General features: G+C 49.9%; 1 protein-coding gene across 2 annotated transcripts in view; it reads right to left on the bottom strand.

Annotated features, from left to right (window-relative positions):
* The window catches only part of RPTOR (regulatory associated protein of MTOR complex 1), a 97,932-nt gene extending 80,660 nt beyond the window's left edge, over positions 1-17,272 (bottom strand). The window contains exons 1-3 of one of the 2 annotated variants that reach the window (XM_030287692.4): positions 16,953-17,252; positions 6,688-6,790; positions 4,561-4,643 (exon numbers count right to left, since the gene is read on the bottom strand). In XM_030287692.4, the coding sequence (XP_030143552.1) occupies positions 4,561-4,643; positions 6,688-6,790; positions 16,953-17,114 (348 nt within the window). In that variant the 5' untranslated portion in view covers positions 17,115-17,252. Of the gene's footprint in view, positions 1-4,560; positions 4,644-6,687; positions 6,791-16,952 lie in introns of both variants that reach the window. The other variant, XM_030287691.4, reaches the window with a different exon arrangement.
* Between the last annotated feature and the right edge of the window lie 2,628 nt (positions 17,273-19,900).

Below are 19,900 nucleotides of genomic sequence, written 5' to 3' on the forward strand. Positions count from 1 at the left end.
AGGTGTTCAGTGAGGCAGGCCCTAGCTGACAGTGACACTCTGACCACAACAGGTTTTTTAGACAGAAGAACAGCAATAATTGGGTTTCACAATTAGACTTGTTGACTCCACTGCTGTGGCAGACTTTTTTGGTTTTTTTCCCCCTGAAAAAAAAACCAAAAAACCCTGCTGGTTTATGCTGAAGACAGTTGATCTTTAACAAGACAGCAAAGGATTGATACAGCAGAATTTTGCAGAGCCTGAAATAGCTGCCAAATTCAAGAGGCTGTTGGGAAACAAAAACCAACAAACATAGTCCTCTAAGGAAAACCTGGTTTTGTTAAACAAGGTCACACCGTCTTTTTGGTTTTTTCCTTCCTATTCATTTTTTTCTTACATGTTCCTACATCTGCAGATATCTCCTACTGGAGACCAAGTACCAGTTTTTCCATGCTCCCCTTTGGAATGCTACAGTATTTCATCTGCAGGAGCAATTAGTATTTGCTGTTGTTTAAAAAAAAAAACCCTACAGAAATAAAGGAAAAGTATGACTCACTGAGAGACCAATAATTAGGTCATGTGTTCAATTAGTTTTCATGCTTAAGTAGTTACTCTTTAGGAAATGCTCCCCCTTTGATGTACAGCAGCAACTTCCCAATTAATTAGGCAGAAAAAAGCAATGAAGGAATGAAACCTCAGACACCGAATCAAAGCCCAGAGATCTCTAATGAGGGGAACAACAGCATCAACAACAGACAACATGCACGAAAAGGTAGAGGCTTTCAATGATCTGCTTCAAGTATCTTGGCTGCACTTCCTTTGAAATTAAGAGAAAACTGTTGGGAAGCAGACTAGAAGAGAGGGAGAAGCAGCCCGTTTGATCAGAAAATCACTGTTTCCGTGAAGGCCTGCCACAAAAGAGATAATTTCTCCATGTTGTGGGAGCTGTGCCCTCAGAGACCATCACTCACTGCTGCAGGCAAGAGGCAGCACACAATGGGTGAGACTGGATCAGAGAGAAATGGGAAACCCCTTTCTTCACAAGCTGCCCAAGGAACAGCAGCAGAACTGCCACGTTCCAGTGCCCAGGCCACCCTCAGCACTCAGCAAGGAGGCTCCAGCTGCTGGCATTCCCAATCACCAGGACTTGCTTTCAACCACCCTTCCCAAAGGCTTCCTAAAAGTTTATTTAATCTTGTCTTCTAGACTTCCCCATCCAGGATTTCTTCCCCCTTCATGGCTCACAGATCTCCCTCACCCCAGGGATGCCCATTCAGGTATAATCCATTCAGCTCTAATGAAATCAGCTCCTTCCAGGAGACAATTAAAACAGCCCAAACTACTCTCTTAGCGAAAAAGAAGGAAGCTGAGAGAAGAAAAAAGGGAGGCAAAACTGTAGCACTTGAATTAAAAAATCAATACAGTAATTGACTTTGTTTTATGTAGGCAAGTGGGTGTAAGAGGAAGGGTTCTTCGGGATGTGATGGTTCAGTCCCTTGGCCTCACTGGTGATGGTTGGTGCAGAGGGGAGTGCTGATGGCAAATCAGTGCTTTGGGGTCAATCTTACAGAGCTACAAACCCCTCACACTCCATTCAGCTACTTCCCAGAGGATGTAATAAACCCCACATTCCACAGAAGAAGTGCCCTTCAGCTGGAAGGTCTCTGTACAGAAGATCCCAGTGCAACAGTTCAGCAGGAGCTCAGAACAGCTGGAGCCATGCAGGAGCTGAGTGTCTGCATCCTTCTCACCTCTCCTAGGAATGGACTGCAGATTTTGGCCTTCCTGGCAGGACTGGGAAAGCTCATCAGAGGATAAAGAGCAGGATTGCAAAAAGCAGCTGGTGCAGGAGTGCCACTGGGATCTGTGCACCAGTGAAATCCCAACAGAAGCAGCAAAATTACTGAGGAAGGAGGAAAACTTCCTGTGAGTGCTCTGGACAGTCTGGAGTTAAAAGGAGAACCTGGCCAAAAGCCAGACCTAACAAAGAGGGAAAAAAATCTATAATTTCATGCAAATTTAATAAGCATATGGCCCAGACTACTTCATAGAAGGGCCTGAATTATGTAAACTGTGCCTTACCCAAGCCCAGCCTTTGGCTCCACGGCACACCCACAAAAATGGAGGCACAGGGCACTGGGCTGGCCTGGGAGGGCTGGGAAGGAGATGTCCAGCAGGAGAACGGGGGAACAAAGCCAGGCAGCAATTCCATCCCTGGCTCATCCCTCAGGTTCTGTACAGGGATCAGTGCCCACACACGGGGTACTTCACACACAGCTCTGACAATTCCAGCCTGGAGGGTGCAGAGAACTCAGAGCCCCAGACAGCAGAACACCTTCATCCTCCCCAGCCAGCCCTGCAGGGCTGCAGCACAGGGCCCAGCTCCACTGACAAACTGGGGCTTGCAGAGCAGTAACTCCTGCTCATAAAAATCCCCATGAGCTCCTGCATCTCCATAGACCATCCCACTGCAGCAGCACTTGCAGCTCACAGTCCAGTACCCGGTTTGCAAAGGCTCCTGACTCTCCAGCTAAGGCTAGTCCCTGCCTTTGCACTGGCACAACATGCAGTGCTGCCTGGAAAACCGAATTTACACACCAACAACAGGGAAATATTTGTTGCTCCCTGCCAGCACAGCAAAGCTGAGCTCTGTCTGGGCACCTGCTACAGGGCTGCACCTCAGCCAGGCAGGGTTCTGCAGGGGTATTCAATGGGGTCAGCAGCTGAGAAATCCCATTTCAACATGATCAATTCCTTATCTAAATATTTCAAATACAGTGCTGCACCTCACACAGGCAGGGGTACTGAATGGGGGTCAGCAGCTGAGAAATCCCATTTCAACATGATCAATACCTTATCTAAATATTTCAAATACAGAGCATGCGAGCAGCCTCCCACAGAAACTCCAATTATTTTATTCTGGGCAATTCTGTCTCCTTTCCTGGTGCTGCCAGCAGCAAGCCCCAGTTCCAGCCAGCCCCTGCAGCCATTCCCTCCATTCCCTCCCCACTGCCCACAGGTTCCCGGAGCAGAGGAGCAGTCCCAGGGAAGTTTCCCCTCTGTCAGGCATTACTGGGTCCTGGGCTCTTCACTTTCCTCCTTCCCTCCTTCCATTCTCAGCTGCTTAAGCAGCCCCTTTGATCCCTGTAATTGAGCCTCTTTCCAGATTACCCTCAGGTTTAACCCCTTCCCTGCCCAGTAAACCTTAAGCCCAAAACCCAAGGGAGAGTTATTGTAGAGCTGTCTCGGTTTTCCTTACACCTTTTCATCAGCATCTCAATTATATCTGCATGGAATTGCAAGAACTCTGTACTTGTTCAGAGAACTCTTTATCAAGACAGATCGAGCCCACAGCTCTGTCATCTCCTACCCTCTCCCTCAGTACAATCTTCATTTGAGAACTGCATGAAATGACTGAATATTGCTTAACTGCAGGATTTTGCAGAGGAAACAACAGCTGAAGTGGTTTCTACTCCCGCAGCACACAAATTTATGTAGCTACACAACAATAAAGCAAAGTCTTAAATTTAATCAGAACAAATACTTCAAGCAATGGCAAGCTGATAAATTATTTAGAAAGGGGCTCAATAAGACCTGGAAGGAAATATCCATCAGCTGTGCAGCCTGGGAGCTTCCAGAAACAAGGAATTTTCATGCTTTACGCCTTGTGCAGTTTTCTTTTAGAAAAGCTGTTTGCATTAAGCAAAAAGGGGGATGTTTGAACAGAAGGACTGGCTGGCAGCGATGGCACAGGACTGGTCACACAGTGGTTACCACTGCCACCATCCAGTGCCAGCAATTAGCACACTTGTGCATTCCCAACAAGGTGCTGATGGCAGCAGCTCCAGCCAGGGAATATCAGCTGTTTCAGAACATTGTTATGATTTGCTCTGTCTTCCAGACTGCCTGGTTTTCCCCAAATTGTCTTCCTTCCATCCACTCCTCAACCATTCTAAGCCCCCAAGAAAGAGACAAAACTGGATGTATTGTATTTATATGAAAGCTCTAGGAAATTCAATAATGTTCCTATTGTTTTATTGCAGATGGCACAGCAACTTCTCTTTATTACTGCAGAAAGCTCCAGAGCCCTGTGGAGTGCAATAAACCAGGACGTGTTTGGCTTTGCAATGTGTCAGGGGCTGTGATTTCCTGCAGGAAACAGGGAACCAGCCCAGCTCTGGGATTGCCTCCACCAGGCCCACGCAGGGAACCTGCTGCTCCTGAGCTGGCCCTCCTCCCCCAGCACAGGGACTCTGCCACAGAGCACAGAAAAAGGGCCATTTTCACCTTTGCTCCAAGATGCTTTTTCTCCTGGTTGATTCCAGGCACTTTTTGAATTTTCTGCTAAATTCTCGGGCTGTTGAGATTTAAAAATTGTCCATGTGCCATGAGGAAACACAAAAAGGAAGTTCTCTTGTGTTAACTGTACACAAATATCTGCCATAAAAGCTCCAAGATGCAAATACCCTTGGAAACCCTTGAGAAAAAAGCCCCAGGCTCGGTGGAGGAGAGGCTCCAGCCCTGGAGCAGTGAGAGCCCAGGCCCCCAGGCAGGGGAGCCCCAGGAAAAGCCAACACTCACCCTGGGCTGCCAGTTCTCATACTGCTTCTGCAGGTTGGCCCCGATGGTCTCCAGAGCTTTCTGAGGCCCCATGGACAGAGGATCTGGGAACAGAACACACAGCAGCATTTTCAGCCCAGCTGCACCACTCAGGTCACTCAGGGACATCTTCATGCAGGTTCCTTTCATTACCAAACTCACTAACACCTTGTTCCTCCTGGAATTTACTCGGGGGCAGCACCCAAAAATTATCCCCAGACTCCTCAGTCCAACAAAAATCCAGTTCCATTACAGACTGCCAAATGTGGAAGATTTCTCTCACTGAGGTGTTAAACACAATCTTGTTTTGAAAGACAGGAGAGGCACTGCATTTATTTCTTTTAATAATGAAATAAGGTTTCTATTGTAAATAATGACTAGAACTCAAATTGGTTAAATATTTGATGACAAACATTTTCTGTTGATGAATGCAAAATCCTGCTTCATTTACTTCCTTTGCTTCCTGCTGCAGAGATTGTGTACCATTTGTAATATTTAAGAAGTTAATTTTATTGCTAGATAATTACCACAATCCATACATAGCAATACAATTCCAGGCCATGTGCTTTATTCAAACACCATGGACATATAATTAAACAATTAACAAGTTTTCTTTAAAAAAAAAAAAAAAAAAAAAAAGCCCTACAAGCTAATATTTTCCTATTTAATATCAATTATTTTAAAAGCACTAAACCAGATCAGTGAAGGGTTTTTTTCCAGTTTTTGCAAATATACTTTTATTAGAAACAAAATGTAATAAATCAGGATGAAAGCAGGATTTTGAGAGTTATTTCTCTTTAATGAATAAAAGCACGTGGAAGGTGCAGCAGGACCTGCCCGTGGCTCTGCTCAGTGGCCATTTGTCACCAAGGGTGACCAGCTGTGACCCCAGCTCAGGTGTGAACAGCAGCAGTTGAACCCCAGAGAGCTCCCCAGACCCTGCACATGTGGCACAAGCATTTCTGCACCCCCACTCCCTGCTCCTGAAACTGATGGCACAAAAACCATCAGATATTTCCCCAATTACCTTTTCCAGAAATTTCAAGTTGGCTGGAAGTGGAAGGAGCACTTGTGTACATAAACAAACTGAAAATTTAATTACAAAACTGCATTCAAAATTCTCTTTGCTAATGATAGGCACTAATGACTTTATTTAAATGACTGCAATGCTCCTCAGCTCGTGTATCAATGAGACATCAGGGCTGTTCTCTGCACTGCTCTCAGGCACCTGCTTATGTCTGCTCAGGGCTTTCATCAGCATTTCCAGGTTAAAAACCTGAGGTGCTGTGATTCACAAAGCAGGTAAGGCAAGGTTAGAAAATCTGCTGGAAGTTTTTAAGGAAATTCTGTTTGTGCAGTGATCAGTTTGTACCTGGGGCTGTCAAAACCCTGAGCTGAGGATTACAGTGCCCAGCGTGGGACGTGCTGGAGGCTGAGCATTCCCAGTTCCTAGATGAAAACCAAATCTGAGAAAGCTTCTGTACACAAGATATTTCCTTCTAATATTACTTCAGAATTGTCTCATCTTAATAATTAAGACTTTTTTTTTTTCCAAAACCAAGGGAACTTTTAATTTCTTCACAAAAAAACCTAGGAATTTAGTGCAATGCTGCATGAAAGTAGCAAACCCAGGTGTTGGAACTGCTGGCAAGACATCCTTGGGAATAATTCCAGGTCTTCTGAATGATTCAAATTAAAACAGCCCTGGAGCAGCCACCTCAAAACACAGCGAGGTGTTTCACAAAGCTCATTGCTCTGCTGGGTGAGGCAGGGAAGGGGGACTGAAAGCTCTGCAGATCCCAGACTCTGAAGGGGTCTCTGCTCAGAGATTTCCTTTAGGTGTTAATAAATCTGAAACAATTACAAGAAAGCAAAGCAGCTCATTAACAGCTGTTTTTCTCCGTGGTATCTCATTTCAGAACACTGCAGGAGAGATGACCCATGGCTGCATTTGGAACTGGACTCTTCATTAACCCAGAGAAAAATCAGATCCCACACTTCCTTCTGCTCGACCCAGTTTCAAGCCCCAGGAATGCAGAGTTTTGGGGTGAACTCTGTGCTGTGCTCAGTGTCTGAGAGCCAGGAGAGCCTGGGGCTCTGGGGACTCACCAATCCAGCACTCCAGGCGGGCACAGGGAGTTGTTTTCACCACGTCTGGGGGGTCCACGCCAACGTTGAGGCACAAAACTAAGGCAACACTTACAGTCTTCATCTGCAAAGACAACAGTACAGCCTTAGAGCAGGGACAGCAACACCCTGGGCTCCAAACTTCACCCTCCCAGAACTTCTGCAGGGCTTTAACCACCCTCTCCTACCTGCTCTTTCACATGGACTATTTTAAGCAAGGCCTGACTGATGAAATTTTTCATATTTTTTATTAGAACAGTACTTAGACTCCATGTTACTATTTTTGTTATTATTTCCAGAGCCCATTCTTCTCTTTCTGAGCATGGAAATGGATACCAATGAACTTCTGCTACTCATCTTAAATTAGCCATTGTCCAACTGAAACACATTATTAAAACATGAGGCAATGCTATTCAGGGCCCCTGACCAATATTATAATGCAATGTGTGATCTCTAATATTGAAACTAAAACAATTACAATGGAAAAACCCCCAAGTGACAAACAAAACTGTGAGAAAAATAAACAAACAAACACACACCAAAACAAACATATTTAGTGCATTTTAAATTTTGTTTTCATCCCGTGTTGGGTTTTCTTGGAGAGCCCTGTAAGGAGGAATCCTGGCATGGCTCCAGCTGCTGCTCCACATTGGCTTATCCCACCCAGGCACCACAAATGTACCCAACCCAAACCCACCCAGCCTCACCTGGGACCCAAATCCTGCATTAAACCAATGACAAACCACCTTGGCCAGCTAAACATACTGCCTGAAAATTATCACTTCACATCCTTACGGGCTTTTTTTCCTAGACTCCCTCATGCCAACACCTAAACCAGAGGAGGAAAACAGAAGCAGTGACGAGGCTCTCAGTGATTCCAGGCATTCAGGGCTTGCCTGCAGCAAGGCCACCCACATCCCCACCTCCCCAGGGTCCTTCATGCAATCCACAACAGTAGGGAAAACAAAATCCCAAAATTCACACTTAGAGGAAACCCTAGAGCCACATTAATGTGTAATTTATAGAGAAACTGGAGCAGCCAGACACCATTCACAGGCTCTACACCAGGACAGAAATCCTGCAGCGTTTCCTCACTCCCATGGCCATGATGGGAACATGGAATAAAAAATCAGCAAGAACTGTGGTTTATGGCTTCATCCCAAACCCTGCTCTGGCTAACAAAGCCTGCAATCCTGTAGGAGTTCCTCATGCCAGGAATCATCCAGGACTCTGCAGCCCAGAGGTGGAAACAGGAGCCTGGGCAGGAATTCCCTGATCAGGATTTGCCCATGGATGGGGTGGAGAGCCCAGAGCTGCAGTTCAGCACTCAGGACACGTGCCTTAGAGCACTTTGTCACCCCCAGGGACATCCCAGAAAAAGCAGAGCCACTGGCAGAACCAGGGGCAGCTGCAAGGTGCAGCCCAGTCCTGCAGACCCGTGACTGCCCTGAGCAGCTCAGAGTGTCATGGACCACCCAAAATCACCGCCCCAAACCACCTGGGCACTGCACAACCCCTGCCCTGCCCTCAGGGACACCTCCCCAGCCAGCCCAGGCACTGCCAGCTCCCCAGGGAAGCCAGGGAGCTACAGGAGGGCATGAACACTGCCAGAACCATCCCACGCTGCCACACACACGCTCAACACCCCAGGAAAACACAGAAAACTACACATAAAATGACTTATTAGACATGGAAACACATAAATCATTCTTGCAAGAGAAAGTATCCTGCCAAGCAATCTTCTCCATCTCATTTATTTATTGTTTCCCATTTGCAGTCTAATACTGACTTATTTTTCAGTAGTTTGCTGGTAATGTCTGATTGGTGGCTTATACTGAACAGGCTGATATTTATTTTTCATTCCCAGGTTCAGAGTTTTAAATAAGTGTTTCTCCTGGAAAACTGACAGCAAACCCATGAGAGGAACAGGAATTGATCCCAGAGACAAATGGGGTGATTTCCCCTCTGCCACCTCCCCTGAAGGATGGAAAGCCTTGCACTCCACACCATTAGCTCTGCTAACAGGAGCACACCCTGAGAGCTACAGCTCATCCCTCTCCCCTCAGATCTCCCTGATTTTTTTTTCTCAATATCCCATCCATCCCTGCCCTCTGGCAGTGGGAAGCCATCCCCTCTGTCCAGGCACTGCAGCCCTTGGAAATTGTCTCTCTCCACGTTTTTTGTCAGCTCCTTCAGGCCCTGCAAGGCCACCCCGAGCTCACCCCAAAGCTTCTCCTGCCCAGGTGAGCGATGCCAGCTGTGCCAGCCTTTCCTCCCAGCAGAGCTGCTCCATCCTCTGCTCATCCTGGAGCCTCTCTGGGCTCCTCCAGCAGCTCCAGCTCCTGCCTGAGCTGGGGCAGCTCTGCAGGTGGGGTCTCACCTGAGGGGCAGAGGGGACAATCCCTGTCCCTGCTGCCCACGCTGGGGCTCAGCCCAGGCTCAGCAAGGGTTTGGGAGGACAATGCATGTGACTGATCAAAAAAAAAAAAAAAAACCAAAAAACAAAAAACCCAAAAAACCCAAAAAAACCCTGAGCCCAAAAAATCCAATAATGCTCTTCCCATTTCTAAACTATTTTGGAACATACCAGAAGTTTCACTGCATATTTAAAGGTTCCTAATACAAGCAGTACGAGGACATTCTCATCTGTCATTAGGACAGTGGAAATCTTCTTTCCCCCATTTCAGGAGTATATCCATCAGAATACATTTCCATGGATTTTTGTTGGAATTTAAAAATGAAGCAAGAGAACATTTGGCAAGTTTGTAGGAAAACCAATATCCAAAACGCTTTGTCAGCAAAGGCTCAAGATCAAACCACAGCAGTTCTTACTGTGGGCTCTGCACTTTGGAGTGTCATTTGTATGTTAAAAAATGGGATACAACTCCCCAGCTTGTACTGCATCCGATTCCAAGTGATTTAATAACGCTGGGTCAGAACCTGCAATACTTAAATGGCAAAACTCACTCAGTCAAAATGCTCTTGCTGAGAAGTGATGGCAGAGAATTCATCCCAAAGGCATCAGAAATGGGACTCGGGGAGCAGAGGGAGCTCTGTGTCTGCTCAGGGGAAAAGCTGCTTATTAAAGCATTTGACACTAAAATTTACATCTTATGCTGAAGGCCTTTTAAAATATTTCTAATTCACCTCATTTCATTTAGAGGCCAAACAGATCTGCAGGTGAGTACAGTGCAATATCTGCAGGTATTTTCAGCTGGGAAAAAACCATTATGTTCTGGGTTTGATAGATAATGTGAAGTTTTATCATCCCAGGGAGCCCACCTGATCCCACTGGAGCATCCCTGGGAGTGACTCCAGGCGAGGCTGAAACCAAGACACCCATTTATTTCAGCCTGAGTGAGAACAGGTTTGGAATTCAGAGTCATAGAACCGCTTTATTTTCTAGTTCAAGTAATACCAAGAACAAATCAGTGCATCTATGAGAAATTTTGCATTTTGTGGTACATCTCAGACTGGATGTTTTAGACCCCATTAATATTTGATTTTTACACTGCAATTTGCAAGCTGAAAACTTTCTGCTTAAACATTACCCAGATGAACACTCAAGTGTTAGAAACCTGACTGGGTTTATGCCAGTGAGTTCAAATTGCTTCTGGGAGTTAATACAAACACAAGATTAAGTCAGCATTAAACATGAAATATATGCAGCTACATTATTTTAGAGAGGATGAAATTATCAGCATTAAACACAGATCCTGGGACAAATTTCCAAATTCCAAAGCCTCGTGTGAGTCTCATTTGAAAACCCTCCCTGGCCAGGAAGCTCAATTTCTTGCTTGTGCAGGAAATTCAATTCCCTCCTTGAAGCCTTTTTTCCCACATTTTTCTCCACTCACATTTACAGATTTAAGAGAAATCTCTTCCCCACCAGGTGTTCCTCAGGTTGGAGACCGGCCATGAAACCTTCCATCAAGGAGGTCCCCAGAAAGAGCAAGGAACAGCAGCATTTAACACGAGGAAACATTGTTCTCCCTCGAGCTCAGTTCACTCTGCAATACCAGAGGTTCCTGTTGGCTCTTTGCCAACCTTCCTTTTTTTTTTTCGGGTCCTGCATCATCCCCGGGGCTCTGGCACCACCTTCCACTGAGGAACAGTGGAAATCAGGCTGAGATCAGTCTGAGATCAGAAAAGACTGAAGGTATTGAACAGGCAAAGCAAGCCCTGACCTCGCACTCCATCCCCCAGCTGCACACAGAAGCAACGCCAGGCTCCTGAAGGAATGATTCCCTCCATACCCCACCTGGACACGACTTTCCCCCACCCAGGGGAACAGAGCTCCTGCTGCCCCTTCAGCTCCACTTACAAGGTAAGGCATCTTAAAAGAAGAGCTTTCAGTTCCAAGGAAATTTTTTTTTTTTTAATGTAAAGTTTAAGATAAATAAATTGTTACGGAAAAAAAAAAAAATCTCCATGTGCTCCTCCACAGCAAGAGAAGCAGTAGAATGCAAAGAACTCCTTCAAGTTAGCATTAATAATTCAACAGCTCTGCAGGTTGTCTCCAGGCATCTGCAGCCCAGTCAGTTCCTGGTGTGCCAGCCTGCTCCAGATTCCTCGATCAACTTCTCCTGAGGGCTTGGTTTCCTCCTCTAACCTCGGAATTCAGCACCACCACTCTGAATTTTCTTCAGGGGTTTATTGTGCCCAGCATGTTCCTGTGCCCAGCAAAGGCAGGTCCCACCCACAGACAGCTCCAGCTCCTCAGAGAGGAACAAAGCCCACTCAGAGCAGCTGCTCTGTGTGACAGCAGTGACATTCATGGACACGCTGTGGCCCAGGGCCCTCAGAGATCCAAGGTGTTACCCACGGTGTTCGAGGTTAAAACTCCAGCCTGGAGCAGGCTGAGCTGTCTGTCACAGCACAGCAGCCAAGCACTGCTTTCCAACCACTCTGGGATGCTCAGAGCCAAAGGGGGGTTTCCTTCCCTGTCAATCACTTTAAAATAATGAAAATAATAGAAAGCAAACATTTTACTCCTATGATCTTTGCTTTCTTTATACAGCCTGCAAAGAGCCGACAGGAGGCGTTTCCCAGATGTCACTCGCAATTTATCTGTGACAGGGGTTTCCTCCTGGCCTGGCTTTGCATTCCTGCAGGCTTCTCCTCCCCACTCCACGGCATTCCCAGGCCTGTCCAGCACTGCCTTTAGGAGGTGCCCGTCTTCCCTGGCACCGACTGACGCAGCTTCAGCTCTTCCCTGCACACTGTTCCTTCCAACCACCCCGACAGCCCCCTCAGATCTCCCGGGAGTCAGGATGCACTCGGAGCGTTTGATCAGAGCCGCCTGTCCTGGAGGAATCCCTGAGCCAAGTGCTCCACATGCCAATGCCTTCCTGAAGCAGGAACCTTCCCCAGCTCCCAAAAGAGACGGGGAAACCACCAGCCCGGCCCATCAGCTCACCTGCAGGGCCGGGCGGTGCTGAGGCACGGAACGCTGGCCCTGCCTGGCCAGGCTCAGCCCCTCCAGCCCTCTGAGCTCCCAGCTCCTCCCTGTGCCTGTGCCATGGGCAGCAGGGCACAAACATCACTGTGCCATGGGCAGCAGGGCACAAACATCACTGTGCCATGGGCAGCAGGGCACAAACATCACTGTGCCATGGGCAGGAGAGGGCACAAACATCACTGTGCCATGGGCAGGAGGGCACAAACATCACTGTGCCACAGGCAGGAGAGCACAAACATCACTGTGCCATGGGCAGCAGGGCACAAACATCACTGTGCCATGGGCAGCAGGGCACAAACATCACTGTGCCATGGGCAGCAGGGCACAAACATCACTGTGCCATGGGCAGCAGGGCACAAACATCACTGTGCCATGGGCAGGAGGGCACAAATCTGGCTGTGCCATGGGCAGGAGGGCACAAACATCACTGTGCCATGGGCAGGAGGGCACAAACATCACTGTGCCATGGGCAGGAGGGCACAAACATCACTGTGCCATGGGCAGGAGGGCACAAACATCACTGTGCCATGGGCAGGAGAGCACAAACCTCACTGTGCCACGGGCAGGAGGGCACAAACATCACTGTGCCACGGGCAGGAGAGAGCACAAAGCTGGCTGTGCCATGGGCAGGAGAGGGCACAAAGCTGGCTGTGCCATGGGCAGGAGGGCACAAACCTCACTGTGCCACAGGCAGGAGAGGGCACAAAGCTGGCTGTGCCATGGGCAGGAGAGGGCACAAAGCTGGCTGTGCCATGGGCAGGAGAGGGCACAAAGCTGGCTGCAGCCTCAGCTCCTCTGCAGGAAACCCGGAACAGCAACACAGGGGTCCATCCACACCTGCAGAGGAGTGGCCTGACCCACCCTGGCTGTTCCCACAGCCTCCTCCCCTGGGCACTGCCCCTGCTCTGCCCAGCACTGCACTAATTACACTAATTACCCTCCACTCCATCCCTACCCAACAAGAGCTGGAGGTCACCCTGTCCCAGTTCAGCAAGATCAGTCAATAAATGCAAACACAGAAATAAAAATCCTGCTGAGGGTGCTGCTGGCAGCCTCTGGGACAAGAAGACCAGAAGGAACCCCCGAGCCTGCCACCCCTCACACCCCACACCACGGCCTGGCACTGCCATTAACACAAACCTGGCCTTGAGTAACTCATTAGCTAATCCACTGAAAGAAGCTAGAGACGAACAGAGGAACCAGAAAACATCAAATGTACCAATGGGTTTATCAGCTCTGGCAGTGCCAGGAAAGCTCCAGTCCCAGAGGGATCCCCTCTGGGCAGGCAGGGGAGAAGGTCAGCACAGCACTGAGCCCTGAGCAGCAGCTCTGAGACAAAGCACAGCCCAGCTCCCCAAAAACCACGGGCCCTGGACACTTCCCTGGGTGTCCTGTGCAGACAGGTAAACTCTGCTCCTCTGAATCAAGCACATCTGGATGCAGCCCTGCTTAAATCTGCATTTCCAGAGAAACCTAATTGTGGATTCCTCTTCTCATAAAAACAGGATTTAATTCTCACTCAGCAAGTTATGAGGCAGCAGGAAAAAAATATGTTGAGGTGAAACTATTACAATCAGCTTTGTTGCTCTCTGCTTATCTTAGAAATCAATATAAATACAGCAAATCTTAATTTAAATATTCCGAATTTAATAGCAACTTGTCAGTAAAACCTGGTGTACTTGGAGCCTTTTTCTTTAAATCAAGTTATATGCTTTAGTTGCTACCGAGGCTGGGAGATTTAATTCAATACACAAAGCATAATTCCAACCCTCTTGTGTTAAAAATATTCTTTAAATAAATAATAGATCAAAGCAGTGTCACTTTGATGGCATATGCAGTCCAGGGAAGGGGGAGAGGAAGGATTAAATGTTTTCAGAGCAGCCCTCATGGAGGAAGGGGCGGGGGACACCAGTGAATTCTCACTTATTTTCTCTATATTTACCACTCATTACTCTGCTGATTTGATTCTCCCCTTATCAGAGCTCTGCCTTCTAAAGAACCTTCAACTTCACATAAACTCTGGGGTTTTTAGAGCAACAAAGCAAGATGAAAAGAAGGGTCATTCCACTCCCAAATGTGTGAATCACTTCCTCTAACTGTAGTAGAGCTCAGATCACTGGATCACTCCCTGTGACTCCTCGATGAATAAGGCAAAATCTGCCACTGCTCGGGGCTTCCACGTTCCCGGGGGGAAATGGCACAGCTTTAGCTGCCCTGGGACTGCAGAGCTTCTCTGGGCTCAGCTTCGAGCACCTCTTCATTCCGAGACAGGCTGGGGTGTTTAATGAACGGGAATGGCCCAGCCCGCCCTGGGAGGAGTTTGTTTCTCAGACTGAAGGCACTGCAACGTTTCCACACTCAGCTCACAGCCAGAGGCACATCCCCTCCAGCCCTCAGGGAACCTCCTGCAGCAGCAGCAGCAGCCCAGAGAGAACAGCACACCTCGGGTCCATCAGCCCTGGCTTGTGGGAAAGGCAGCCAAGAGACAACAGGAGCTGCAGAGAACTGGGGATGGGGCCAGAGGCTCCCCCGGGCCTGCAGGGAAGGAAGAGGCTGAGCTGGAGGGGCACAGGGACACCAGGGGCTGTGGGCACTGACAGGGCTGCAGCAGCACCCTGGGAAAAAAAAAAAAGCAGTTCAGGAACAAAAAGGGGGGAAATCAACATCCCATCAGTTTTCACCCTGATGGCACAGGCTGCCCTCACACCACCACTGCCTCACAGGAAAACCCCACAAACACCAAGCTCCTGGGGTTTTCTCCAGGTGCTCCATTCCCTGGACAAACCTGTCACACCCAGCTGGGCCATGGGAAAACAGCAGCATGAGTGAGCTGCCCTCCCTCCACCTTCTACTCATGGACACGAGGTCAAACCAGATTAGATTTTATGAACTATTTTGCAGGATTAGCCAAACTCGAGCTCACTGGGTGGAAATATTTAGCAGACATCACCCCTGCAGCAATCCAAGCCCCATGCCCTTCCCTCCCCAGCTGAGGTTCTGTGGTTGTTACCTCTCATTAAGCACTCGGGAGACAGCCAGTGACAGCTGAAAAGGGGAATAAAACACAAGACATGACAAACCGCTGCTGAGATTTAAAAGTAATGAGGTTGAGCATTCTCAAATCAGCTGCTCTTTCTCTCTCAGGTGTCTTTACATGCTTTTGGTATCTTCCTATGCACCTGCTCTTAAACAAAAAGTAATTATATACAACAGCAAGTTTGCCCAAAGGATCCCTGATCCAAGTGCCCAGGTACAAACGATACCTGAGCCACACCACTGCCCCTGGTGTGAAGTCATTTGGTTCCAGCTGACAGCAAAAAAAGGACTAAACTGAAAAGTCGAGCTTTGCTTCTATTTTCTTCCTTCACAAGAGTCAGATTCAGCATCTTGCAGAGTGACCCAGGGCCCAGCCCCACCGAGCTCATCCCCAGAGAGCAGCAGCAGCAACAACCACGACATTTCTGGCACAGAGAGTCCCACAGGAGGGAAATGCAGCTCCACGGACTCGGGCAGCAGGAGCTGGGCTGGGATTGCCACTGATGGTGGCAAGCACGTGAAACATTTCACAGCAGCCACAGAGAACCCCTGAGCACCCCCTCAACTTGTGCTGCTGCTGCTGCTGCACAACCTATGATCAGCACAACCAGGGCAAAATCATTCCTGAATTAGAAAGAGGCAACTCTGCAGATCAGGAATGAAGGAACAGGAAGCATCTCAGGAAGGCAGAGGTACCTAAAATAGACCAGCAAGCTCATCACACCTCCACAGTCTCCTGGAGAAAGTCTCCTGTGTGCCAGAACGCTTTGGAGCAGAGCACCCAACGTGGTGCCTGTGCTGCCTTTAAATCACACCCAAAGCGCTCAGTTCAACCCAGCAATGAGCTGCCAAGTCCCACCTGCAGTACACGGTTCAGAACTTCTGAGAAATGTAACCACCACTCTGGGAACACTGAGACTCAGGGACAGCCTGGGCAAAGAGGTCACAGCTTGCAGTTTCAGTAAGTTATTCCATCCTGTTACAAGAGGATCATAAATGTACCGGAAATCTGGTCACCAGAAAAACCCATAAGTACCCAGAAACACAAAGTTATGGGTTTGAGAGCTGGGAGAGCCAGCGAGGCTCCAAGAACAGAACAAGAGCAGATGATGGTCCAGGACATTTCTCAGGTGCTTTGTTTGCTCTTTACTGAGACATTTCAGGCATCCCACAGAGGCAGCAGAGGATCCCAGACTCCCAGCTGGGACGTGTCTCTGTCACTCCCAGTGCTCTCAGGAACACACAACATGTCCCCAGACACCCCAGGAGCTCCTGCTGTAACACAGCCAGAGTTCTGTCTGAAAACCGTGTCCTGCTCCAAAATCCCACAAGCTGTTTGTGCACAGGACACCCTCACTGTACACTGCACACAGCACCCTGCTGGCACAGCAAACCCACCCAGCTCCTGTGCAGCTGCAATTCCTGCACTGCTGCCCCGGGGCTGCCCATGCACCTGCTGCTCCTCCTGACCTTGGGCGCTTCACTGCCTTGCCCAGAACGCACCAAGCTGCATTTAAAGAGCCAAAGTGACGGAGCTGCTCCAAGAGCCCAGGGCTGTGAGCATCGCAGCAGTGCCTCTGAGCCAGCTGCAGGTTTCCTGCCCCAATCCCACAGCACCGGGACACAAACTGTGGTATCCACAGGCAGCGTTTCACCTGACAACAGCTCAGCCCGCTCGGAGCTCCGACTCCTTTTCCACCTGTCCCCCGACTGCTCCTGCTCCAAACCCCACGGTGCCCTGGAGCATTACCCGGTCCTTCATCCTCCAGCTCTGAGCCAAAGACTTGGAGCCTTCGATCTTCTCGCAGTGCCTTTTCTTCATAAAGGCCAGGGGCAAGTTCCAGTCCGTCAGGTCGGACTCATCCTCCTCCCCGAGCCCCAGGAGAGGCGACTGCAGCATCTCAGACTCCATGGGCGGGGAGGCGCGGGGCAGCAGGTGGGCAGCGATGTCCAGCCCGGCACCCAGCGGGGCCGGGGGTCCCTCCGGCCGGAGGGGGAGGCCGGGGCAAGGGCAGCGGGGCTGGCGCTCCCCGGTGCGCGGGTACGGACGGACCCGGGGCACGCAGCGCCTTCACCTGGCGCAGGCAGCGGCCCCGGCCGGGCTCGGGGGCGCGGCCCGGGGAGCACCGAGGGACTGGCGGGGACCGGGCCCGGGGCCTCCCTCGCACCTCTACCCCCGCGGGCCCCGCGCTCCCTGCGGCGGGCACCGCGCCCGGCCCATCGCGGCTCCGTCGCACACCGTCGGGCCGAGGGCGGCTCGGCGAGCTGCGCTGCGGGGGCGGGCGGCGGCGGACGGGACGCGCGTCCCGGGGCGCCGGCGAGCGCGGCTGGGCTCAGCACCGCGGCACGGGGGCGGCCATCTTGCCCGGCCCACAATGCCCCGCGGTACGGGCCGCCGCGCGGGACACGCCGCGCCGCCGTGGTGACGGCGCGTTGCCATGGGGACGGCGCGGCCTGGCGTGGGAATCCCAGAATCCCAAATCCCTGAGGCTGGAAAAGCTCTCCCAGCCCATGGAGTCCCAGCTGTGCCCCGTCCCCACCTCGTCCCCAGCCCAGAGCGCTGAGTGCCACATGCAGGAATTCCCTGGACGCCTGCAGGGATGGGCACTCCAAACCCCCCTGGGCAGCCCCTGCTGAGGCCTGAGCGCCTTTTCCATGGGGAAATGGCTCCTGGTGTCCCTGTGTGGCACTGCTGTCCCTGTTCCCCCTGCGCCGGCAGACCTGAGGAGACTCAGCTCAAACTCAGCCGAAAAGCAATCCCCGATCCGAGCTGCTGGCTGGGAGCAGTGCCAGCCTCACCCCGGCCTGTCCTGGTGCTCCCAACACCGCCAGGCTCAGGTGCCAGCCCAGCCATGCCTGATCTTGGGCTCCACTTCGCTTTCTTTTGTGTGCCCGTTTACTCTGGGGCAAATGAGCAGGAGAGTGGTGAAACGGGGCACAGCCCCCTGCAGATGTGTCTGATGCGTGTTCACTGCACACACCAGGAAAGGCAGGTGAAGCATTATTTCAGGCATAGATCCTCCTTGCCATGCAGCTGAAGGTTAATGGATATCAAATATTGCTGCTAAGGAAGTTCCTCAGTGTTTGCGCCTGGCAATAGTCGAGCCCTGCCACATTCACATTTGTAATGCTTGAATGTGTAAACATTATTTCAAAGTAGAAATGAACGAATATATGTGTGTAATTTGATTTACAGAACCATTAATTTTCATATACTTTCCGTGTGTTTACACTCATGGAATATTTCCAATGCAAGGACCTTTCTTTACAAGAGATTGGGAGATTGGCAAGTGATGTTTCTTGGGGTGGCCAACTTCTGCTTTTTCTTCTTCCCTTTCCTGAGGAACTGATTCATTGCCTCATAGTGCTTTTTGCTGATGGCTGATGATAGCTGCATGATTGTTATCAGAATGAACTGCCTGGCTGCAGAAAATGCTTATGGCCTCGTTTCTGCTAGCCTTTAATGAATTCCTCAACAGCAGCTGCACAAAACAAGAGAAATGCAGAATTCTGGCACGCTTGGGGTGGGACGGCACCTTAAAGAACTTTATTTCCAACCTGCTGCTGTTGCGCTACGACACAAAATAATTCACACATGCACGCTAAGATCAAAAGAGCAAAAGGAAGCAAGTTTGATTTCTGACCTCGCAATACACAGAATTCCGAAAGTGACAGTGGATTCAAGGAAGAAATTGCCACCATTCTCTCCTCCCACAAAAAAGAATGCAAAACAATCATTATTTACATTAAAAATGCATGAGAAACTCCAGTAGAAATATATAAACATCAGAAGGCATAGAAAACTTTTAAAATAACTTTAAAACTTTCAAAAGAACAGGGCGACATGCTGCCATGGAGGGATCAGAAGAAACAACCCCAACAGCGCACCTGAACGAATCCCAGTCCCTGGGGCTGCACAGATGGATCCCCCTAATCCCTCTGGGCAGCGAGGGCCCGGCCTGGCTGAGCGTGCTGCAGAAATCCCTGCGAGGGCACAGCTGGCAGCGGGCACAGCTGGCAGAGGGCACAGCTGGCAGCAGGCACAGCTGGCAGAGCTGCATGTCCCACGCCCTCCCCTCGCCCTGCCCGTCCCCTCTGGGCTGCCTGGGACACTGCCCTGCTCCTCTGGGGTGAGCTGGGCTCCGCTGGCCGGGCTCCAGGGCATGGGGATGGGCACAGGGACAGCAGTGGTGCCTTGGCTGTGGGCACACACAGCACTCCCACAGGATCTCAGCTTGGCCTCTCCACTGCAGGGCTCCCACTGCGGGTTCCACCCTCTCCTCTTCACTCCCAGCACTGCTGGCCAGCCTTCCCTGCTGCCAAAGCTCCGTGCCAGGGCAGAGGTGGTGCCAGTGCTGCCCTCAGGAGCGCCCTTTCCGTGCACAAGCAAGCCTCCAGCCCCAGGTTCTGGAGAGAATAACAGATTAAATGACCCCCTTGCTCCCAGGGAATCCGAGGAGTGGAAGTATCATGTCAGGTAAGGCACCGTGAGTGATGCCCTTAAACCCAAAATGCAGGATTATCTTCCAGAAACACATTTGGACACATTCTCTCACCTGTCACTCTTTTTAATGAAAAATCCTCCTATCTCAGGCTCTGTCGATGTCCTTTGTTTTGCCTTATTCAGCCATCTAATTCTAATTCCACTTTTGGGCAGGAAGAAATACAGATATGGAAAGAAGAATGTTGCTCATAAAT

The sequence above is a fragment of the Taeniopygia guttata genome, chromosome 18 (genome assembly GCF_048771995.1).
Source record: "Taeniopygia guttata chromosome 18, bTaeGut7.mat, whole genome shotgun sequence".
Taxonomy (NCBI): domain Eukaryota; kingdom Metazoa; phylum Chordata; class Aves; order Passeriformes; family Estrildidae; genus Taeniopygia; species Taeniopygia guttata.